Source organism: Gopherus evgoodei, chromosome 17 (assembly GCF_007399415.2).
Source record: "Gopherus evgoodei ecotype Sinaloan lineage chromosome 17, rGopEvg1_v1.p, whole genome shotgun sequence".
Taxonomy (NCBI): domain Eukaryota; kingdom Metazoa; phylum Chordata; order Testudines; family Testudinidae; genus Gopherus; species Gopherus evgoodei.
This window is the reverse complement of record NC_044338.1, coordinates 9,073,014-9,098,263: the sequence shown is the minus strand read 5'-3', so window position 1 is coordinate 9,098,263 and position 25,250 is coordinate 9,073,014. Positions and strand designations below refer to the sequence as shown.

At 43.3% G+C, this 25,250-nt stretch overlaps 1 protein-coding gene across 16 annotated transcripts in view; it reads left to right on the top strand.

The window, feature by feature from the left end:
• Window positions 1–1,724: 1,724 nt before the first annotated feature.
• The window catches only part of MSI2 (musashi RNA binding protein 2), a 388,040-nt gene continuing 364,514 nt past the window's right edge, over window positions 1,725–25,250 (top strand). For 15 of the 16 annotated variants that reach the window (XM_030536749.1, XM_030536747.1, XM_030536743.1 and 12 more), the window contains exons 1-5: window positions 1,869–2,018; window positions 2,316–2,356; window positions 2,705–2,786; window positions 3,417–3,501; window positions 7,475–7,516. In XM_030536749.1, coding sequence (XP_030392609.1) covers window positions 1,957–2,018; window positions 2,316–2,356; window positions 2,705–2,786; window positions 3,417–3,501; window positions 7,475–7,516 — 312 coding nt within the window. In that variant the 5' untranslated portion in view covers window positions 1,869–1,956. The other variant, XM_030536737.1, reaches the window with a different exon arrangement.

The following is a 25,250-nucleotide window of genomic DNA, read 5'->3' as shown; positions in this document are numbered from 1 at the left end:
CCTCTAGGTGAAACTTGATAGAAACATTATGCATATTTTAAAAAATAGTTACTGAATAATTGCTAACAAAACATCTAAAAATGTGACTACTCACAGGTGTATATTTTCAAACGTGTCTTCTGATTTTGGGATCCTTAGTTATGCTGTGCCCAAAATCAATGTCAAGTATCAGAGGGGTAGCCGTGTCAGTCTGGATCTGTAAAAGCAGCAAAGAGTCCTGTGGCACCTTATAGACTAACAGATGTATTGGAGCATGAGCTTTTGTGGGTGAATACCCACTTCATGTGATGCACACAGCCTGCATTCATTCTACACAGTTCTCACTTTAGGTGGAACTGATTGCTTTAACCTTATATAATTATGATAATAGTTGGCATTTCTAGAGCATTTTCCATCTAAGTTTGTCAAAGTGCTTTACAAACACATTGTGTAACATCTGGGCAAAATGGGACACAAGTGGGTTTGCCTGAGTAAAAATCTGAATTAGGGTGCACAGGATACCTTTTGAGGTAGTTGTCATTATCCCCATCTTCAGGGTAGGAAGCTGAGCACAGAGAGGTCAAATAGCTTGCTCAAGGTCATGCAGTGAGACTGTGGCGGACTAGGGAAAAGAACCCAGACCTCCAGACTTCCAGCCTTGTGATTTAATCACTGGATGATGCTTCCTTTGGATTTGTGAATTCCATGCAGAGTCCTGCTTTAAAGAAGTTAGAAAGTGTGTGGGTGTGTGTGTGTGTGTGTGTGTTTAATAGGAAGACCCTGATTCTGCAAACACACACGTGCTTAAGGTTGGCACCGTGAACAGACTGGGGCTGTAGGTTGCATACACATGTTCGGCACTACGTGTTCTGATTGACATCTCACTTGACAATTAAATCTAATTTATTTTAACAGGTCACAAACTTTTTTTTCTTTTTAAGTGAAGTATCCCCCTCCTCACCCAATTATTTCCTTCAGGCCAGTAAAATTCCTTGTTAAAGGAGGGAATAGAAAGGGTGATGCTGGCATCCATGTCTCCTCCCTCATTTTGGGGAGGGGGGGGTCTGATCTTGCAGCCGCAAGCAAAACTGGCACTGTAGCAGATGGAGATTTTGACTGAGAACAGACTCCAACATTAGGCCTTCGGGGAGTAATTTAAAGTGACAAAGATGATGATGACGTGTTGTTTCTATTTCATTAGCTGTCAGAATCCAGACCCATTGTGCTAGGTGCTGCATGAATTGATGCAAAGACAGGGACACTTGCTTTGGAAGATCTTGTTACAGTAAGCTATTTATAAATCTTATTTGTCATTTGGGTGTGTGTGGACTATCCCCTTCTTTTAAAATGTCTCAAACTGGACACCCTTGCATCATTGGGGGGGGGGGTGTCACTCTGATAGCAAAGGCTCGAAGACCGGTTGCTTTAGCTGGAAGGTTGTTCTTATTTATTGTAGACTTCAAGACGATGGCAGCTGCTACTCCTGTATTTCTCCCCCTCTGCTTTGCAGGCAGCCGGCTCCCAGGCAGAGATGGACCATGCCTACAGCCGAGCGCGGTTAGCAGCCTTCCCTCCAGCCCTGCGAAGAGGCAGCTGAAAGATCCAGGTCACGGTCAAAGAGTGTGAGAGCAGTTGTGGGGAGGGAAGAGGGGCAGTGCTGAGACTGATGACGTCCTCCGAATGGGTTACATTACGTTCTAGAACTCCGCCCCACGTGCGTTCGGGGGAGGGAGGGAGGGAAGAGGAGGAGGAGGGAGCAGGAGATGGAGGGAGGAGAGGATGGTAGATGGGGGGGGAGGAGGGAAGGAGCTGAGCTAAGCTGATCCCACGTGTGACGGATCTGGCTGCTTCCCCGGCTCCTCTCTCCAGTAATATTCTCTGGTAGGAGAAGAAGAAAAAAACGGGGGGAGGGTGGTGGGGGTTTCTTCGGGGGCTTTCGCTCTGCGCTGCTCAGGATCACTGTGGGTTTTTGCAGACATGGAGGCAGATGGGAGCCAAGCTACCTCTGGAAGCCCAAACGACTCCCAACACGACCCTGGGTAAGTTTACCTCCCCTGCCCCCCATTCCCACTTGATATGCTTTCCTTGGCCGGGGAGGGGGGAGGAATAAGAGAGAGCCCCGAAGGCAGAGCCATGCGGTGCCCCCGTGTCCCTGAGTTGCTCACCTTGGGTGGGTTGCACTGAACTGCCCCCCTCCTCTCCTCCCTTCTTCCCCACCTCCTCTCTTCCCCCCGACGCGCTCCCTCACTCTCTCTTCCTTTCAGCTTTTGTAAGTTACACGTCAAAATGGCCGATCTGACATCTGTGCTTAACTCTGTTCTGTTTTCTTCTTCCAGTAAAATGTTTATTGGAGGCCTGAGCTGGCAAACCTCACCAGGTAAGGGACAGGGTGTGTGTGTGGGGGGGCCCACCACCCTCACCCCTGGCTGCTTGATTGCTCTTTGTTATCCCAGTGCAGTTACCTCTCCCCGTTGGGGTCCTCCCCCACAACACACACACTTCTCCTGAGCAAGGTTGTAGATCTGTATTCTTTCCCCCTCAAATAGCAAAGCCTTTGTCGAGTCCTCTATTCGACCTTAAATTGTGTGTGCGCGCGCGCCTTTAAAAAGAAACGCAAAACACCCCCCCATCCATCCCACCACAAATTAAAACTCCTTGAGTGATCAGAATTGCATTTGCTTTTATTTCTCTTCTCTCCTCCCTCTCTCTCTCTCTCTCTCTCCAGATAGCCTTAGAGACTATTTTAGCAAATTTGGAGAAATTAGAGAATGTATGGTCATGAGGGACCCTACCACAAAACGTTCCAGGTAAATCCTCCTCCTCTTTTTAATTTAATTTGTTTTACAATCAAAGTTTTAAAGTTGTGTGTGTGTGTGTGTGTGTGTGTGTGTATTGTCTGTGCAGAAGTACCTAGGAATATGTCTGTACCTTTTTAGTTGAAAATGATGTTTTTATAAACTTTCCCATCCCCTAAACAAAATGCTGAAGACTATTGATTGTGACCTGTTTATATGATTTCCCCCCTTTTTGCACTGTCATTTTAATTGCCCTTTCATCTTTTGATTAATTATGGAGTACTCGAAATAGAACACACATATACCTATTTTTGCTGTGTACTTCGCAGACAGTTGTGTGTGTTTTGTTTTTTTAAGTATCTTTGGTTTCCCCTCTCTCTCTAAAACAGTGATCTCAACACCCCAGTCCTGTGTGCTCCAGTATAAAACAAAGCATGAAGAGGGGGTTGAAAGGTGAAGGGGAGGTGGGATTGGAGAGACCTAGATTATCTCCTCCCTCCTGAACCTGAGATGTTTTTCAGGGGAAGTGGGCAGAGGGGGAAAGGAAGAAACTGTTCTTTATTTTTATTAGGCTTTTTTTTTTTTTTTTGGTCTAGCTCTTATGTTCCTTCCCCCTCCACCTTGTTCTTTGTCTCATTTCAGAGGCTTCGGTTTCGTTACGTTTGCTGATCCGGCAAGTGTAGATAAAGTATTAGCTCAGCCCCATCATGAATTAGATTCCAAGACGGTATGTGATGTGCGTTGTTGTTTTAATGTGTCTTTTATTTCCTGCAATGTTATGACTGTGACAGGCTTATTTAAAGGGACAGTGTCCTTTTTGTTTGGTTTGCTGGAGCTGCAGTTTTTTTGTTTAAACTCAACATAAAACCGTCCCTGAGCTAGATTTTCATTCTGATCATTTTTCAGATTTCACTTTTAACTGTGAAAAGCTATCACTTTTAAAAAAAAAAACTTTTGTTTACTATAACTACAAATCCAGATTATGATTTTCCAGCCTCACAGTGAAATTAACAATATCATAGAGTGAAAAACTAACATTTTTTTGGGGGAGAGGAGGGAGTAGAGGTGCATAAGTAAAATAGAGGCCACTCTTGGTAGGAATTTTTTTTTTCTTTATTTTTTACATTTTATCCTAGAAGTTGATGATTTACACTTGAATAACACACATTTCTGAAGTTCTTCCAATCTCACCTCTCTCAGAATAGTTTTTTTGGAGGGAGTGGGAGGAGGGTGTTGTGAGACTTACAAGTTTATGTGGTAAAACTTTTGGGCTCTTTGGAAGAAGCACAAACAATAGATATTTTTGCAAAGCTTTTCATTGTAATAAGTCCCCAGTGGATCATGCAGGAAAATGCTCAAGAGATTCAGCCAATTTGTTATTTTTTGCTATTTTTTTTTTTTTACATAAAATGATTTGCCCCACATATTGCATTTTCATTATTGGATCTGGCAGTGGACATTTAGTGTTTATGCAGATAGGCCCTGGTTTTAATTCTTCTTTCAGTGCCATGCCAAAAAGTGGAGTTTGGGGCTTGTTACTTTGTTTCAATTATAAGCCTCAGCAAACTTAGAAAAAAGGACACTAGTAAAGGTCATTATTGCTTTTGGTATAGTGCTGTCTGAAAGGGACAGAATTTTAGGAAGGGAAGAATCTTTTTGGTTTAACTGCCTGGCAGAACATCTGCTAAATGTGCCAAGTGTTTTTGTTATTCGTAACTGTCTTTTACAGTACATGTTTTGGATCTTAAATGTTTTCTTTCAACATGAGCATTGATGGTTGGTGGGATTATGTTTTAATGCTGTTAAGACTTATTTTGTGATGAATATAGCTAAATAAAGAACAGAAGAACTGAACCCGACATGAGTGCATGATATTTTCATTTTTTTTTAAACTTACATTTTAAAAAATAACCCTACAGAAGCAGGTGGAATGTTGTGTTTTAATTTGCCCAGCAAATTCTGCTGGGCTTGTCTGAACACGCAGCTCATGCTTTCACATTCCTTAATAATTTGATTTTAGGTTTAATCAGATATGGCAAGATAACTGATTCAACTGAACTCTGAGATTAAACTCCCATCAGATTTCTGCTGTACAACTGTATTCAATATAAATTTTTTTAACAAAAAGAATAAGTTTAGATAAAAGATAAGACAGGCAAAATTTCTTGAACTTGATTAACCCCCCCCCAGTAACCTAGAAGCTCCCCCAAAATTATTATTGATGATTTTTTTATCTCCTTCCGTTAGCCCTACATCACAGTTCAATCACTGGAATGTATTTAATTTGCTCATGGACAGGGGAAGGGCAAAGAAATAGACAAAAATAAACTTAAATCAGATTTGATTATGCTGCAGTGATTGATTCTACTTAAACAAACAGAACCCACCCATGACAACAACAGCGTATATCAAAAAGTAAAACCAACCAAGTTCTCACTTAGCCATTTATTTGTAGACATATGATAGTAACTGTTCTTTAGTTTAACATAGCATTTGACTCTGTTTCAACGTTCAGCACAGGAGGCAGATCAGATCGGTTGGGTATTGGCATGGAAACGGCGCTCTTGTTTACAGTTACGTTAAAAGCTTTGTTTAGGTAATGTCCATTCATATCAGAAATAGTATTATAGTCATTTCCTAGAGGACTTGTAGATACAGTAAGTAGAATTGTATCTAACTAACATTTTTTTTTGGTAGAAGTTTTTGCTTTGTTTTGCTGGTTGTTTCAATAGTTGACAGGGATGTGCAAAAGGTACGGATTTGCCATGCTGATTGTGTGTTCCCTTAAACACACTAATGACATTTAATCAAAAGTTTTCCAATGAGAAAAATTAAGTTATTTGAACCTAATATTTTCATTGTGGTGTAAAGACCCTTTGCTTTGAGAACTGGCCTCTGTAAACTGAATATTATGCTTCAGAATTTGATGTCTGATGCAACTTTTTGCCTGTGCCAAACTTTACAATAATGCCATTGTGGTGTGATTGGAGTCTTTTTAATTATCTTTCTCTTTTTGATAACTTGTTTTTAAAAGCAAACAATATAACTTTGGAGGCTGATACAGAAATGTGCATAGTTGTTTCTGCCTTCAGGTATCTCAATGAAAAATCCACACCTGTTGTATTTCCCTGGTAGACAAGTACCTAGTCAGTGCTGAATATATTTGTAGATAATAATCTCTGTGAAAAAGGTTAGCTTTCTAGATAAAGGATTTGACTTTTTAATATTTTTTGAACAATAAAGTGGCACGTAATCACTCATTTCTCAGGTATATGTTAAGAAGAAAAAAACGCTTCTATATAAAACAGACAAATTTATTTATCAATTGAGTATTAAATGATTGTACCATTCACAATTTTGACGTTTTAGCTGAATAAAACTACGGATACACAGAGTGACCTGGTGGGTTACCTGTCAGAGACATCACCATGAACAACATCTCCTTGTAGCATTAGTTTAAAAAACTTCAATTCCTCATCCACAAAATAATCTTAAATTAATATTCCCTTAAAATAGTTTCTATTTCAAAATATCCTTTAACAAAGCCAGGATTTAAATTTGATATAAAAAAAAGTAACACTGGAAGCTATTAAATGTTACTGCAGTTATACACATGGTTTTTCCCTTTAAATCATCCATTTTTCAAAACTTTTTATTAAGGATGTGCTTATGAGCAAATGCTGCTGAAAGGAGAGGAGGAAATTCAACAGCATATAGACCTTTCATTAGTGTTTTTTTTCTTTAAAGATAGCAGTTTGAAGCATTATGTTTAAAACAAGCCATGAATCTGGTGATGTGTATTTTTGGGTTTAACACCTTGAATGGCAGGAAACAGTTGTAATTTAAAGCTGTCTCATTTTTAAGTTGCTTTAAAATTGTCAGAGAACTGGGGACATGCTTTTTTTTTAACTTATGAAGTCAAACAGAGAGTAAATCCATCCTGCATCTAAAAATAAGATATCAAGGGATGAAACAAGGTGTTGGTTTTTTGTTGTTGTTTGTTTGTTTGTTATTTCTGTAGCGGTCAGCTTTCCTTTTAAGATTACTTTAGTTAGCTCCTTCATAGAAAGTCTGCATAAATCTTTTAAGAATGTGGTTTCTTCTAGGTTTAGCACTCATGGTTTTTTGTTTTTTTTTTGGTTTTTTTTTGGGACCATTCATGGATTTTTTTTTTCTTTTTCATTTTTTTTTTAATTACCCACCTGTGTCCTTTCATGGCAACTATAAAGCAAATCAGTTAGGAATTCAATTATAAAAAGTAATCTGTGCAGTTGTTTTAACAAGATAGTTCTAATACTTTAAAAGTAAATCATTTGGATCAGTGTTTTGTATCTTTTTATTTTGGGGGGATGTTTTCTTTTTGAACAAACTTGCAGATTAAGATTGTGATCCAAAATGGAGTCCATCCCTATACAAATCTACAGAATATGCCAGTAATATTTAACATCCAGCTCTTGTTGGAGAGGCACCAGCCCAAAAAATAGTACAGAGCATCTTGTGTACCATGTAAGTTATGGTATAGGATTCACTATAGATCACTTACAGATGAGATCAATTCAGTCCCACTCTAAATCTGACCGTAGTCTGTTAGCTCCTGAGTTGCTCCAGTGTGCTGAATTTTAAGCCTGAGAAATGAGGGATTTATAATTCAATGGTTTAAAAAAATTAATGTGTTGATTTTCCCCTTTCTTTTCCCTCAGATTGACCCTAAAGTTGCATTTCCCCGACGAGCACAGCCTAAGGTAAGTAGGAGGATCAATAATAGGATTTTAGGCACACAGAGAGTCATTGTTGCCAGGCAGTTCAGGTTTCAAACAGGGAATTGGCAATGAAAGCTTTTAAAGCTGGAGCGCATGGCGTCTTAAGGGTATCAGCATATGGCTGTGAAACTACAGGAGAGCTACTTTGTGCGATATTACGTCTCCAGTTTAACTATCTCCTTATGGAGTCCCAGTCATTTGTGCCAGTCTCAAGGAGTCTTAGCTTTTCCTCATCCTAATGGGAGAGCATTGCTGCGTTACTTACAATTGTTACAGTATTTTGTACCGTATCTTGCTAGAGTATTTATGAAGAGTGTTTGGTTTAAGTGCAGGGTTTCTTGCTCATTTCAGGCTGAACTTTGAACTCCTTGACTTTGATGGTTGGAGAATAAATCTCTGCCCTCATGCTTTGCGAGATTTCTTTTATATAACTTTTGAGATGTCTTTGGGCACTATTAAGTGATGGGTAGCGAGTTCTTGAGTGGTCTGAGGCTCTGAACTTTTATAGGCATGGGGTATGCCTTTTCAAGAAGATGAACAAAGAGCTTTAAGTCTTTTTATCCTACTAGTCTTATTGGATAAGTGACCTGCTCCTTTTAGGGCATACTTTGTTATAATGTAGTCAGTTTCCATGTTGGGACAGACACTAGAGCCATGTGCAGAGAAGCTTTGATCTGCATGCTATCTCTGAAATATATCTTGGTACTCTTGGTGCTGGAGGACCTGTTTGTGGAATTGAAACAGTTCTTAATATTTAGAACTGATCTACCGCTTTTGCTAACCACGGTTTTTCAAGTTCCAGTGTGCAGTCAGTTAACTCAACTTTAGAAGTCTGAGTCTGAAAGAGAGTTTCTACAGTTAACTTTTCTCTTTTTTTTTTTTTGCTTTGTCTCCACTGCAAAAACTTAATTCAACTGTTATACAACAGTAATATATATTAAAATCAACCTGGATTGCTTCTGTATTCTGTTATGGTATTGCCCCTTCATTAAGGTGTGTGTGTGTGTGTGTGTAGAGAAGAGAATAGGAAGTTGTAGACACAGGCAAGAAGCGAATAGTGGTTGAAACTGGATGGGGAGAGACTGCCTAAACAAGTTGAACTTAATATTTTTATTGAACATAATTCCTCATGAGAGCAAGCAGTTTAATAGTGCATGAAGTTATAACATTATATACTGTATAAAGCACACATCCAGAAAAAACTCTGTAACTTAACAACTTTGGGCATATAGCAAGAGGAGAAATAGCAATTTAAAAAAAAATTTACATGCAGAAATTAAAACTAAACAAATGTACTTAAACCTTTCTTTGAGGGCTCTTACTTTCTTAAGATGTAGCTAATGTTAATTAGTGACAAAAGAGGGGGCTGGCTTGTTTCTGTACTAAGCAAAGAGTTTTGTGTTATGTAGGGTTTGATAGCTTTGGAATTATGTTGTTGGAGTAGTGTTGTGTTTCACACAGTACATTCCTTAAAGCTACAGAAGTCCTAACTAGTCTTGAAATTAAGTTATGAAGGTAGTCTTGCCTCGTAATATGTTTCCCCTGAACTTTTTTTAAAGCATCTTTCAATTTCTAATTGTCTTCTGTTACTAAAGCTGTCTGTACTTTCCGTATTGTTTGCAAAAGCTTGTAATGATGATAAACTTTCCCGTAAGACTTCCTCTCAAAACAGCGACAAATGAGCATTATGGATCTGAGTGAGTTAATTTTTGATTGTTGCCAAAAATATTCTTCCATATTAAAGATCTGAATGCAAAATCAGGTCATCCTTGCTAAGTGGATTTAAAAAAAAAAAAAAAGCCTTTTTTCTTGATCATAAACATCTCTAAGTTATGGGACAAATGATGGCACATATGTAGGCTTCCACTCAGCATGAAGCCACCATGTATGGAAAGATAAGCTTATTTTGCAGTGTTTCTCAAACTGGCGTCACCGCTTGTGTAGGGAAAACCACTGGCAGGCTGGACCAGTTTGTTTACCTGCCCCGTCCGCAGATCCGGCCGATTGTGGCTCCCACTGGCCCCGGTTCGCTGCTCCGGGCCAATGGGGGCTGCTGGAAGTGGCATGGGCCAAGAGGCTTACTGTTTGCCGCTTCCAGCAGCCCCCATTGGCCTGGAGCAGCGAACCGCAGCCAGTAGGAGCCGCGATCGGCCGGACCTGCGGATGGGACATGTAAACAAACCGGTCCGTCCCGCTGGGGGTTTTCCTTGCACAAGTGGCGACCCCAGTTTGAGAAACACTGATATTTTGCCTACGTCTAGTCCTGATTTTTATTGAGACCTTTTTAATAATGGATTCAAATTTTTGTTTAGCAGGTTGTATTTTTTAGTTCTTCTTAAAAAAGGGCTTAAAATTGGAAGGAAACATAGTAAATTAGTTGTAATAAAGAACAGATTTAATATTAGTGCTGTCATAATATTCTTTAATATGTCTTACAAATAAAAACCTGTTTTGACCTGTTTTTTAAAATTAGCTGTTGAATTAAGGCTTTAGAATTTAGCAGTTCACCTATCCCAGTTGAGCAGTAAATGTTCAGTGTTAAAATGCAACTGTACTTCAATCTAATTAACTAGTTGATGCTTGAGTCCATAGAGATTAATGACATTAATGAAATGTTTATCTTTTTGTGATTTTTTTTTCTCAGTAGTTCATCTTCCTGTTATGTTTAGTATCATATTAATTCTTTTTGGAAACAGATGCTTCTTGCACTCTAAAATGATTGTTGTTGAAATATATTGGTGGAAGCTGGGTACTTGAAATGTTCCCCGTTCTCAGTCATAAGTAGCATGTAGCAGTGCTTTCCTCACTCCTCTCTCAGTAGGCCTTTTTACCTGCAGAGCCAACCTTCAGAGGTGGCATGTTGGACTGTTTACAGAGTGAATTTACTGTTTACGTTCTGTCAGCAGAGAGATGGACTATGGTAACATTAGGATTATGTGCAACCCTTTGCCAGTTCACATACTTACCTTATTTCTGCACGTAAATTATTTTCGCGTCTACAAATTATTTTTTAAAAGTCTTTTTTTCCCTCCCCTTGTGATGATCCAATCAAACAAATGTTTAGAGAAGCCCAATTGCTATCTTTCAAACAGGGTTGTGATAACACACTTTCCTTTGGGCTCCCTTACCTGTGTCTTCAGGATTTGACACCTCAGTGATGAAGCAAGAAGTGGCAGGCTGTAACAGCTGAAAATTCTTCCCCTCTTTTGTAGAATGACCGTAGCAGATCTCTAGGCATTTGCCTCTAATGGATTATACCATAATGTGTAATCCTACTCTTCTTGTGAAGGCTAGGGCAAGCTGCAACCATTGTTTTAAGAAATTGTACTGCAGGGGTTTAAAACTTGTTGAGTCTATCCAATATGGCTAACGCTGAGATGGAGGAAATATACATATACCATCTTGCAGTTGCTGCTGTTACCTGGTAAAAATTCTGAGTAACTTCCAGCTTCTGAAAGGAATGTTGCAATAGTGGAGCATTTATAGCATTACTAACCTGAAAATCTTTTAAAAAGAAAACAATATGTACACAGGAGAAAAAAGACCAAATTCTTCCATTCCCGGTATTAACAATAAAGACACTAACGGTTGAGGGTTTTTTTTAGATGTACATGTTCCTGTTTTATCGAAACCAGATTATCCCAACCTCCTCGTTATCCGAATCTCTTCCTTGTTCCCTGACAGACCTGCCCACAAAACAATTCCCTTTGTGAACCCACCCCCCAGTTTGCAATCTTGACCAGCTCTCAGCATGCAATTCCCTGATACCTGTGCCCAGTTGCCTGCATGCACATCCCCTGCTCACACCTTACCTCTTGGTCTGTTCGGCATCATATTTCAGGCTCTGGCTGCTGCAGTGGCCCCCTGAGTGCCCTGGGGACTGTAGCACTGAGGTGCCCAGCTCCCTTTTCAGCAGGGCCTCTGTGATCCCCGGGCAGCCTGCAAGAGCCAGGGCTGGAGCGTTCACCGAGCTGAGCAGCTGCAGGAGGAGCCTGGGTGCTAGGGAGTCTGTTGCCTTGCTGTTACTGCATACTACTGTTATGGATAGTGATAGCAGTGAAGTCCAGCTGTTTCTGATGGAAAGGCAGAGCATGTTTGACACCCTCTTGGTTATCCAAATGCCTATTTATCCGAATAAAATCTCTGTCCTCTGTACTATTCATAAACAGGAAAAGTGTGTGTGTGTGTGTGTGTGTACAATTAATATCAGGGTCCAGTGCTGCTTGTTGTGAATAGTCCTAGCAGGTGGGGTAGATTGGAGCACTTGCCAGAGGGAAGATTACATATCAAAACACTATTGAGTGTAACCTGCTGACCTAAAAGTGTTGTTTTTCTCCAGTAGATGGTCTACACAAAGGACAAGCCTACTGTTGCGGCCAGCTAGTGGAGTTACTCCTTGAGTTCAAATGGTAGAGGCCTACGCTCTTGGTGCTGAATATCCTGGGTTCTGCACCCGTTGTCAACCCAGAGTGGCGGTCATTACATTTTCAGGATTGTATTTCAAATTAAATAATGCCGTCCACATATGACCTGGACACATCATCCCAGATGACAGTTTCAGTCGCAAAACAGTGAAAAGATTTTGACTGGAGAGGATTTTGTGTGTTTGTCTGGATGCGCCAGGGAAGCATGTCTCATTTCAAGCTTTTAAGAGAGCGTTGAGTATAAACGTTTCTTTATTAAAAGTAACCTGACAGTGCGTTATTTCAAACTCAGATGCTAGTCAGTGGACAGATTGTCAGCTCATTTCTTGCTTTGAATTTCCACATGCAAATGGGCATGTAGGGTTCTGTGTGAGTAGGTAGTCTCCCATCTAGCCAAATAAGCAGGCAGATTGCTGTCTGGGCATGTGGAACGTAAGTGTGCAATCAAACACACGCACCCCTCGCTTCTGATTGAAAAGCAGAATTTTGTAGCCTTCCCTTTCATTTGGATCATATTATTACACTCTAATATATTTAATAGTTATTGCAAAGCCTTAAGGAGGGAGCAAGTCCTTCCAGAATAAATATACAGGCTAGATTGTCAAAGCTGTCTAGGGGGTTTGGATGCCTACTTCCCTTTAATTTTAATGGAAATCAGATGTCCAAGTCCCTTGGACAGCTGTGTAAATCCAAGCCAGATGGTCTGTTTTCTTACAGAGCATTCACCTTCCAGTGGCGTTATGAGAGCCAAGCATTTGGTGGTTGTTGCCGTTAGGAGTTCAGGGTGTGGGAGGGGGCTCCAGGCTGGGGCAGAGGAGTAGGCTGTGTGGGAGGGAAGAGGGCTCTGACTGGGGGTGCGAGCAGTAGGGTGGGTCTGGGGATGAGGAGTTCAGGGCTGGGGCAGGGGGTTGGTGTGCAGGAAATGGTTGCAGGCTCCAGCTGGGAGTGCGGGCTCTGGGCTGGGGCTGAAGGGTTTGAGGTCTAGGAGGATGTTCTGGGTTGGGATTGAGGGGTTCAGAGGACAGGAGAGAGATTAGGGCTGAGACACAGGGTTGGGGCCAGAGAGAGGCTCAGGGGTGCAGGCTCCGGGGGGTGCCTTACCTCAAGTGGCTCCCGGAAGCAGATGTCCCTTCTCCAGCTCCTACATGGAGGCATAGCCAGGCAGCTGCAGTTGCCGGCCAATGGGAGCTGTGGGGGCAGCACTTGGGGCAGGGGCAGCTGTGGGGTGGAGCCCTCTGGCTGCCCTTATGCATAGGAGCCGGAGAGAAGCCATGCCGCTGCTTCCGAGAGCCTTCCCTCACCCTGCTCCCCGGCTGAGTGCCTGAGTGGGGCCAGCCTCAGACCTCGCTACCCAGCTGAGAGCTCGAGACCAATTAAAATGGCTGGTGGGCTGGATCCCGTCCATGGGCCGTAGTTCTCCCACCCCGGCGTAGCCCTTGCCCACCAAGAGTTGTGCCCTGTCTCCCCCTGTTGACAGCTGGGCCACATACAGTGGTAGATGAGCCTGCTACAGCCTTGCCTGATGGATCTAGATCTTTTAGCTCTGGCAGTTGAGGCTCACGGTTTAAGATCTAGAAGTTCCAGGTTCAAATTCAGCTGCCGATGACCCACCCAGGATGCAGCATCAGCCACGCTCTTTAATTTTTTCAACCAGAGGGAAAAAGAAATCGAGCAGTGCATGTTGTAGCTTTATATTTGGCAAAATGTCCTGGGCTTTACAAGGGTAGTATTTTTGAGCTGGGCTTTTTTTGTTTTGAGAACTAAACATTTCTTTTCAAATTAAAACACTTCAATGGTCTATAATACCCAGAGACTGTTGTGAATTTGGGTATAATAGATGTCTCCCTGTTAGCACTGTCTAGGGATGTCTTTTGTGTTTGTTTAGACTGTCAGCTCTTGGGAGCAGGGACTGGCTTTTTGATCTGTTTGTACAGCACCTAACACAATGAAGTCCATGCCTAGGGCTCCTAGTTGCAGTGATGGTGACAATGTATTATGTTCCCTTTCACTTGCTGCTAACCAGTTGGAGATGACTGAATTGGGTTCCTTTTTGGTGGGCTTATTCCTTTCCTGCCCTTTTCTATATCTCCCCACTCCCCCATTGTTAATTCCAAGGCACTTTTTTCCCTGCACCAATCTTTGGTGAGGGTAAGTTGGGGACAGGGTGCGGAGGAAGGAGAGGTGAAGAGGAGCAAGGTAGCCAATACCCTGTCATGTTTCACTCTGTCTCCAAATTGAGTATGTGGTGTCTGCAAAGTTTTCAGCCTTTTTTCAGCCTGGAGCTGGATCCAGTAATAACTGATCTATAACCATCAAATTCATTTATTTGTCACTGCCAGTGACAGGCCAGTTAATGTAATGGATTTTTTTTTTTTGGCTGTCGACTCCGGTGATTTTCTCCCAAATGTTATGAAATCCAAGACATTAGGGAAATTTGACTTTTTTTTTTAAAAGAGGAAAGTTATTGAAAAAGCATAATGAGGTATATATTGAAGGGGAAAAAAACAAGCTCTTTGCCTCATTAATGTATACCTAGATGCCCTTTCAGTTCCTTTTATTTATTTATTTATTTATGATGTTACTGTGTTTCAGCTTTATTGTTTTTAAGTAGGAAGGCATTCTGGATCTTGTAGTACGGGGAGGGAAGACACTTACCCAGAGCCCATCAGCTTAGAAAATCACACTTCTATCTGAAAATGGTTTACCTGCTGTTGTTACAAGTAACTACTAAGATTGCTAGGGCCCTAAATCATAAGTCTGTCCCTGTTTAGTAAAGAAATTGAGCACATGCATAAGTCCCATTTAAATCTGTTAAGCACGTGCATAAGTGCTTTGCTGAATCGGGGTGGATTTAAAGAGCACTCTTAAATGGATTTGTTGAACTGGCGAGCCTGGAACAGGGAGTAGAAGATTACTTTGTGCAGTTGACAGTACTTTGTGTATAGTCAGTTTCATGACTTCTCTTGTAAAGTTGTGATTTGTTTCACTTGTTTTCTGTGGGTCTCACCCAGAGAGAGAGATTTATTTAAATGGGGAGGGGGGGAGTAGTGGTGTAAAACTGCAAACACTGGCAGTCTGATGCAGGGGTACATGGTGATATCTGATGCTCCTTTTAATTTTTTTAAATAATTGACCAGGCTCTCTTTTAGCGTCCAGTCCTGCAGATACATCCCATTGTGCTAAATCCTGTACAAACACAGAACTAAGAAATGGTCCCTGCCCAACAGGGCTTCCAATCTAAGTGTGAGACAAGAAATGGATACAGGCAGATGGGGGAGTTTAAGGAAACAATGAAACAATAGCGGTCAGCGTGACAGGCAGCACGCTTTAATCGCTTGGGTAGTTCCGTTGACTTCAGTGGGACTGTTCCTGTGGTTGAAATGAGACACATGCTTCGCTTGTTTGCAGGGATTGGAGTTTGAGAATGTAAGCTGTTTGGGGCAGGGACTATTATGTTACTAATGTTTGTACAATGCCTAGCCCCAGCCTGACTGAGGTCTCTAAGGTCCTACTGCAGTACAAATTATCAAGTAGACCATGTCCCTTTAATCCAATCAATATGCAATATTGATAAATTCAGTTCAAACGCTGGGATTTCACTGCTTCCCCTCTCTCCTGGGTTCTTCATTGCCTGAAGTGCTGCCTTTATTTTTCTTGATTGTAGAGAAAGTTTCAAGAATGTACTGAATCACTCCTATCCTGCTCTGTGGTGTTGGGCTTTCCTAGAGATCTACACGCGGCTGTATTGTTGCAATCCAGTAGCTTTAATTTTTATTTAAGACCAGGCTTTGTAAACTAATTACAAAGCACGGCCCTGACCCTGCGAAGATTTGTGCGCATGCTTAGCTTTACAGTCTCTGAATAGTCCCATAAAATGCAGGGCATAAAGTTAAATGTAAGTCTGTGTTTGCAGGATGGTGGGTTAAGTTTGTGTCGGCAGGGATAGAGGGGAAGGAAGGGGTGGAATAACAGAGCTAGAATGTTTCTATCCTCTCCATCCCCCAAGCAAAGACTTGCATTAATTTCCCAAAGACTCTTGTGTACAATAGAGAAGAGGCTTCCAGCTGACTGAAGGGGCAAAGGTCCAAGAAAACTACTGTAGCAAAAACTGATGCTGAGTGACGGTAATGAGGGGACCAAGCAGGTGGGAGGGGAAGTGGCGTGGGGGCAGCAGAGACTAATACCTAGTGAATTAAGTGGTTCCCATGATTTAAAGTTGTGAAGGCTTCTGGGTTTGTTTTTCTCCGTGTGTGAATGATCAAAGATGGGACTGACCTCATTTCCACCCCTGGATCCAAATGCCACAGAACTTGGGCAGAGTTTTGGTATGGATCCTGGCTTTGTGAGTCAGATCCATGTGTATTGATAGAAAAGTTTCCGTTCTTTACCTAGGGCTTCTGGTTGATTGAATCTTGGACAACTCCCTTCAGTTGCCCCCTCTTAGACTTGCTAATAAGATTCCCTGCCTGCTTCAAAAGCTTTAGGCCATGTCTACATCTAAAATTTTGCAGCGCTGGTTGTTACAGCTGTATTAGTACAGCTGTATAGGGCCAGCGCTGCAGAGTGGCCACACTTACAGCAACCAGCGCTGCAAGTGGTGTTAGATGTGGCCACACTGCAGCGCTGTTGGGCGGCTTCAAGGGGGGTTCGGGGAACGCGAGAGCAAACCGGGAAAGGAGACCAGCTTCGCCGCGGTTTGCTCTCGCGTTCCCCGAACCACCCTGCAAACCGCAGGGAAGGAGACCTGCTTGTTCGGGGAACGCGAGAGCAAACCGGGGAAGGAGACCAGCTTCGCCGCGGTTTGCTCTCGCGTTCCCCGAACCACCCTGCAAACCGCGGGGAAGGAGACCTGCTTGTTCGGGGAACGCGAGAGCAAACCGGGGAAGGAGACCAGCTTCGCCGCAGTTTGCTCTCGCGTTCCCCGAACCACCCTGCAAACCGCAGGGAAGGAGACCTGCTTGCTCGGGGGTTCGGGGAACGAGAGAGCAAACTGGGAAAGGAGACCAGCTTCGCCGCGGTTTGCTCTCGCGTTCCCCAAACCACCCTGCAAACCGCAGGGAAGGAGACCTGCTTGTTCGGGGAACGCGAGAGCAAACCGGGGAAGGAGACCAGCTTCGCCGCGGTTTGCTCTCGCGTTCCTGGAACCACCCAGCAAACCTCAGGGAAGGAGACCTGCTTGCTCGGGGTTCGGGGAACGCGAGAGCAAGCTGGGGAAGGAGACCAGTTTGATTACCAGAGGCTTCCTCAGGTATGCTGGGATACCTGCTTATTCCACGGAGGTCAAGAAAAGCGCTGGTAAGTGTCTATACTTGATTACCAGCGCTGGATCTTCTACACCCGAGACAAAACGGGAGTACGGCCAGCGCTGCAAACAGGGAGTTGCAGCGCTGGTGGTGCCCTGCAGATGTGTACACCTCCTAAGTTGCAGCGCTGTAACTCCCTCACCAGCGCTGCAACTTTCTGATGTAGACAAGCCCTTTGTCACAAAATCAATAGGCATTTTCCCATCTATATTTTATATCCCCACTACCTGTCTTAGCTTGAATTTGTTCCATGGGTCAATTTTGATCAGGAAGGAGGATGAGGGACATGAAACAAAAAGATGCTCTGAAAATCCCAATTCCTTATCCAAACTAAAAGGCCTGACAGATTTTTCAGCTCTTTAAATGCTGGAGCAAACAGAATGCCTCTTAAATGGAGAACTACTAGGAGACTTTGTAACAATTGCTGTATAAAGATTTAGTTTTTCGTAAACTTCCTGAAGGACAATTTCAGATCATGTATAATTGTGCAAAGAGGTTAAAAGAAACCAACCAAGCTGAGCTTTCACTCTGTCTGTGGATGTCTCAACCCTGTGTTGTGAGTTAGAGATTGTGTCCAGGGCCTGCTTTGGTGAAAAAGCTTCTCAGTTTGATACCCTTAGCAACAGCAAATTTTTTTTTCATTGGTCAGCCTAGTGGACTAGGCCAGTGCTGGAGAGGGTGGTGGTGGGGAACATGTCATTAGCAGTTTTTTCTGTTGCACTTGCTTAAAGAATTGAAAGCTCTTGTGAGAATAAGCCCTTCTCAGGCACAGTATACCAGCATGCAGCTTGCCTTTTGAGCATGGGCGTGTTCTGAACCACTTGTCTCTCCTCCACTCTGAATCTGTGGTACGTAACAATAGTACGCTGATATTATTATCCTACATTGATATAGCACATCTCATGCAGGAGGATTCCAAAGTGTTGCAGATGAATAGAAGAAATGCTTCTCTTGTCAATGAAATGCCACCACTTCTGGGGCTGGGCATAGCAGATACTCCAAAGCCCCTCACTACGCTACATACATGGTGAAGCTGGGAAAGGAAGGGAAAAACAAAATAAAACTGAAGGTGGAATTGAAAGTTTTATACCATGCAAGTCGTACTCAGTGAAAAGCTCTTTTGTGGGTTTGTGGATATCAGCTGCACTGTCTGCTGAGGAACATGAATTTTGCATATGTCTAAACCCTGGAATTCTGTAGAGGGCTTAGCACTCAATGGGGAGGAAAGTTCTATTTCACTATATTACAGTAGCATATGGAGGTCCTAGCTGAGATCAGGCCCTGTTGTATCATAAGGACACATAGTAAGAGACCATCCCTGTCCCAAAAGCAAAAGATTGGAGGGGAAACAGGCATGGAGGCAGTTAGGGTATTCTAAATACCTTTGAGGATCTAAGCCTGAGTGTCTTGCTCAGGGTCACATGGCGTAGCTGAGACTAGAACTCTGGTCAGTCGAATGCCAGTTCAGTGCTTAGCCTGCTCTGCTTTTTTCTGTATTGTATGTTTGATATAGGCCATACGTATGGGGAGATCCTGTGTCCATGAGCAAGGGACAGGAAATGCATGAAAGAAAACTGCGCCAAGTTTAAGCCATTTCTATCGTTACTAATATGCCAGGGACTGAATTGATTGAAATACGCAGTTTAAAAAAAAATAATAATGATGCTTCAGGCCAAAGCTATTGCCGGTGTTGTGTTGGGCTAAGTGAGTTTGGTGGTACGACTGGGTTTCTGAACAGCTGCAGCGGCAGTGAGACGTGGGGGGGGGGGAATTAGATAAGGGTAGGGTAGACCAGAGCAGTGTGAAAGGTAGTTTGTGGTATGAGTTATGGCTAATGCTTGTCACATGGTACTTACAAGCTAGTGCAGAGACTGGGGAGACGGGTTTGCACCAGATGAACTGGAAGAATAGGGAGAGAATAACTCAAGTAGAGCATTGTGATGTGGGGACAAATCCAGTCCCCCACCTGAGTAACCACGGTGGGGGGGTAATGTCTACACTGATGTCATGGGGTAGCTGTAGACATGTCTGTGCTAGCTGTAACCTGGTTAGTTTGGGTACTAGAGCAGTGAAGCCACAGCAGCTGGGTCTTCTGCATAGGCAATTATCTAGGGTTCTGGCAAGCTTGTACAGAAGTCCATGAAGCCCCTTACTGCTCTGGTACTGGAGCTAGCTAGATTAAAGCTATCTTGTGTATGTCTACAGTGTGACTGCAGTGTAGATGAACCCTAAGGTGAGCATTAGAGAGATGGAAAGGAGTAGGGTAATGGGTTTTCTGACCATGCTCTGCCCCTATGGAACTGAGGTGTGTGCCACACGGGGCCTTCTCCCCCCATAGGCCAACTTCTGGAATCCAGCCTTGTCCAGCAGGAGCGCACCACTTTCACTGTATGGTGTCTTGTCGTCTCCACATGCTGTAGGGGAGGGTGGCTGTAGTCTGTTTTGTTTTATGCAAACCAGGGGTATCCCCTAGCCCGCCTGAGTTTGGGTGTCTTGATGCACGGAGCACTGAAGACCGATTAAATCATAGTTGTTTGTCCTAGTTTTCCTTTTAGGTATCAGAGTGGGGATTTCCTGGCATAGTCAGTCCAAGATTCTGGTGGGTGGACGGGCTGTGATGGTGGAAGGGAGTGAGAGATTTTCTTGCCATGGTATTTGTATGTTTTTAATTCCTGACTCAATTAGTTTCATGAACTGTGATCAAAGCAGGAGGTTACTACAGTGGCACATTGAGCCCAGCAAGTTATTTACTAAGGAGCAGTTGTCATCTTCTTGTATAATGGATTTTTTTCTTTGGCCAATCATCAATGCCATTAATTCTCACATGAAGTAGAAGGCTAGCTGAAAGTCCTCCATAGCAAAGATTCCTCCAAAGTTTTGTGAATGTGACTTTGATTACATTGGAGTTACAATTAATTAAAAGTCAGCTTAGATCTCTGAATCTCAGTTGAACAGGTGTCCCCAGCAGTTATTTTCTTTTCCCTCTCAATCTTATGTCTATTCAAAAAAATGCTTTAATAAAACAAAAATCAATGAGCGGTTACCCATCCAAAGGCTTTAATGCTAAAGAACCTAAGACTTTATGGGAACTTAATCACAGTTTATGTCTGTAATTAATCTATTTTAGATACTTTTATGGCCTCTCTCGCTGTAGTATCTGAGTACCTGATACTGCAGAGAACATGTATAGAACTTTATGTAAAAATAACTAGGCAAATAATTACAAAATGATGGCAAAGCAAAATATATGTGTTCCTGTGGAAAAAAGTAACCTTATTGGGTCCTATTCACAATTCAAGGAACTTGGTTTACAGGGTAAACATCTTATGCAGAGATGATCAAAGGAAATTTTGCTCTTTCGTAATGTTCTTAAGTATCTTTGGCAGGTGCAATTTTTCTGCTGTTGTGGGTGTGTCTCCCTTCATTTCCGTGAAATGTTTTAAGTTTATTTCAAATGAGAAGAGGGCCAACAGCATCTGTTTGTCTTCCAGTCTCTAGAACTGGGGATCACTGGAATCCAGGCAGATGTATGCACACCAAGCACTCCTTGAAGTGGAACAGAGACTAGAGCAAGTCTTAGCTTGCATGGTTTGGCCACTAGTGTGGATTAAACAGATAAAACATGCTCCTGTGTGTGGAGGAAGCTTGTTGGCTGTATGCATGAGTTCTTCCTGGTGCCTGGCAGGGTTAAAGGTCTAAAATACTCTGTACTAGCTGATGGTTGGAATATCTTGCCTGTACACTGAAAAGGTGCCTGCATGCAACTTTGTGCTGGTCTTGCACCAGTGGAACTCTCAGTACAGGTTTTGCCTAGATGTGTATTTAAGTCTCTCTCTTGTGGTGGTCTTGGGCTCGAAACTCGCGCCTATTTTTTTCAGAAGACTTTTAGACCTTGTCTGCCCTGGGAAAGTTTTTTTGGATATGTAATTCTCCACAATGATGGAAACTGTAGGTATAACCAGGGCTTGGTCTTGCATTACAACTCCAGTGTTACCTCTGAGACAAAAGCATTTAAGTTCCTTAGGGTGGTTTTTTAAAATCGTACTCTTCATCTCTGTGTGCGCGAGTGAGAGAGGTGGTGGTTACCTCCCCCCTTTCACAGATGGGGAAAACTGGAGGCACAGAGGTGTCTGTTTAGTCAGGCCTAGAAGTTCAGTGCTTGCCAAATACTTTTGAGATTCTCACATGAAACGTGGCCAAAATATTTCTCATTTTTGGAAAAGGGTGATTCCAAACCCTTAATTGCCACTTTGTCATTTCCCTGTCTATTAATCATGTACCTCTGAGATTGCTCAGGTGTGTGTGTGTGTGTGTGTGTTCTGGGACTTTTTGGTCAAAAGGGTCTGAGAAGCAGACACACTGGTAGTGTGATGATCGCTGTGGTGTATCTTTGCCTTTTTGTTGAGTGTTTGTAGATAACTTTGCTTCATTCTCCACAAAAAGACATGAACTTCCTGCTAAGGATTGCCTTCAAATTGTCTCAGTGGGGCTGGTGGGGAGCTGAGAGATCAATGAGATTCCTTGTTGGTGCAAAACCTCTGCAGAATGTTTGTTTCTAATACTAGCTTGTTAAAAATGGCATTTCCTAACATGCCAGGTTTCGGTCTGCATTTGAATCTGCTTAAGAATGATGCCTGCAGCATTTAGACTGGGGACAGGGAAGAAGAGAAGTAATGGGGGAGAGGCATGCCAAAAGCTAAAATGTTTCACTTACAGAAACATGCTCAAAGGACAAGATTCATGAATGCCCAAAGAAACTGGTTCTGTAGAGCAGACCCACCTGATGCCGGCTCAGTGCACCAGGCTATCATAAAACTGGCCTTTTGATAGTAATGTGATCAGAGCAAATGAAGACAATGAAGAATACAAAGCAGCACTTAGAAGTTCTTAAATTTTGGGGGTGTGGGGAGAAGGGCAAGAGAGGCATAGTGAGCTAAAGCCTTAGGGCTGGTCTACCCTGGAGGGGGAATCGATCTAAGATACGCAACTTCAGCTACGTGAATAGCGCAGCTGAAGTCAAAGTATCTTACATCGACTTACCTACTGTCCTCATGGCGCGGGATCGACGTCTGCTGCTCCCCCTGTCGACTCTGCTACCGCCGTTTGCTCCAGTGGAGTTCCAGAGTCGACAGGAGCGCGTTCGGGGATCGATATATGGCATCTAGATGAGATGCCATATTTCGATCCCCGAGAGATCGATTGCTACCTGCCGATACGGCAGATAGTGAAGACGTAGCCTTAATGAGACATGGTGTTTAGCACATGCTTCAGGTAAACATGTGAACTAAGGAAGTCTCTTGTCTGCTTTGTAGCATGCAGCATATCGTTTTATAGCAAGCCAGCTGTTAGAGGCAGGTTACAGGAGTCAAGACTCTTAGGTTTTATTCCTAGAACCTTGGGATATGTCACAATCTCTGTCTCTGATTACTTACCTGTAAAAATAATATTTTTATGGCCACTATTACTGTAGTTCTGAGCACCTCACAACCTTTTAATGTATTTATCCTCACAACGCCCCTGTAAGTTAGATGAGGTAATGGTGTTATCCTCCCCGTTACAGATTGGCAATTGAGGCAGAGTGAAGGTATGGGTGATGGGGTGTATAAACCCCACAATGGGCAACAAAGGGTTAAGGGATTATTTTAGGCTCAGCCTGCCCCGCCCTGCCATGCCACACCTACAGCAAATGCTCTTTCTGCTGGAGGAATTAAAAGACGGAATTAGCTCATTTGGGTGGCAGAACTGGAGGTAAGCAGACCTGCAGCCCAGAGAAGAGGGAAGCGTAAAGGCTATGACACAGGTGCCTAAAGGGGCCCTCCCTGAGGGAAGAGAAGACCCAGTGCAGAGATGGAAGTATCCCTCCCTCCCCCACCTGTGGAGCCTGGACATTGGTAACCCCCTCTTATTTGGTTTGGACTTCCCCAACAGGGGGAAAGCCTTGGACTAAGCTGACCTGGGGGGAGGATGAGAGGAAGTGGCCCAGGGAGAAGAGCCTTAAGCAGCTTTGGTTGCCAGACCACTGGTAGCCCAAAGGGCCCTGGATCAGAGTCTGGTGGAGAGGGAGGGCCCAGGCTCCCCCACCGCAATCTCATTGGCAGTTAGGGGTTGTGATCATGACCACTAGGCCACACTCTCCAACCAGACCCTGAGTGAGGGCCATTACAATATGATTATACAGCATCCTAAGCCTTGAGCCCCAGCCCTCCTTCTGTCCACACCCCACCAGTCTGGCTTGGGTCAGCAAGCACTGAGGACTCAGGATCCTACTGGGCGGAGGGTGGGGTTGGTTGATTGGAGTCCGAATCCCACTGAAAGTCTGGTCCAAGCTTTGTCACTTTGCAGTGTGGACGCAGCTCAATCTGTGGACCTGAGTTAGCGTAGTGAGGACATACTGGCATTGTTGTGAGACCTGGCTCCAGCAACTGCCAGCCCTGTGTATGATGCGGTGTGGAGGCTGAAGTGTGGGCGTGGACCTCCGAGTCCACAAGCCCAGGACCTGGAGACCCAGGTTTGCAACACAGTGTAGACACAGTGACTTGCCCAAGGTCACACGAGAAGCAGAGCAGGGAGTTGAGCCTAGGGCCCTAATGACTGGACCGTCATGCCTTCCCACTTTGTTCTTCCCCCATTCATATGCTGGGAGCTGTAAATCATGTGCTTTGGCATCCATTGCATTTTACTGGGACTCCTAAGAACACAGCTCGTTGTGCTTCGGGGGATTCCTGTGGGCTTTGTTTTCACTAGGCCTAAGCTGTTCTTCAGCAGAGCTTTCCCCGAGCGTGCTCTAGTTCTGCCTATTAGGAGAGGGAGCCAGGCCTCACTGATTCCTGCTCCCTCCTGCATAATAAATCTGATACTAAAATTAGTGCTGGTCTCCCCAGGCCATAATTCTTGCTGAGATTATAGAGAATTGTGTGTGTAGGGAGGAATCATGGTGTTTTTTTTCTTTATAACCTTGAGTGTCCAGTTTCCAGCTTGTTTGTTTTGGTTTTTTTTTACTCCCCTCACTCTTTCCTACCCCCCTTTTTCCCTTTCTTTTGGGTAGTGCTTAGCCTTTCTCTGTATTTTGGCTGTTTTAAGCCTCTGTCACTGCAGGCAGATGGGTTCCTTGGGAGCTCTTCTGAAGGTTTTGTAATTGAGTCTTTTACCACAGCGACAGGATATTATTAACCTTCAGTAAAGCAATTTATTTCATACTCCTTTGTGGGGATAAGCTTTTTTTTTTTCTTTTTTCCTCCCCTCAAGAAAATATGTATGTGGAGAAGAGCCTTTACATACAGGGATAGTTGGACTTGAAGCAGCGATTATGACTTCAAAAAATAATTTACATGAAAAATGGGCACTTCTGTTTCTGTCAGCCTGAAACAAACCTTTGGTCCTGAATGACTTTTTTTTTTCCCCTCGTGTGTTTTTTTTATTTTTAAAAACATACCTTTGACTATAAGTGGCTCTGAAAAGGGGTCACATTTCATTTTAGAATGCTACATGTTTAACAACCCCGGCTACTTCAAGCAATAAAACATCTTGTTTTCATCTCTTGCAGCTGCTTAGAAAAAACAACGGAGAACTTGAGGGAACTGGCTTTGCTCTTGTTGTCTCCTTTGCCTTTAAATCAAATGCAGACATCTCTAGAGGCCATTAAAAATTGGGTACTGGAGTGGGCAAGGGAACACTGGAAAAATAACCGGTCAGGTTGGAGAGTCAGTCTCTGTTTTCTGTTGGGGCTGAGGGCTTTGTGGTTAAGGCACTGGACTGGGATTAAGAAGATCTGGGTTTGATTGCTGGGTCTCCTGTCAACTCCTCGTGTGACCTTCAGCAAGTCACCTCACCTGTCTGTGCCTAAATTCACCATCTGTAATGGGGATGATGATAATACTTGCTTTATCTGTTTAGACTGTAAGCTCTTTGGGGCAGAGATTCTCTCGTTACTATGCATGTATACGGATCCTTGCACAAAGGGGCCCCAATCTCGGTTGGGGCTCCAGGTGC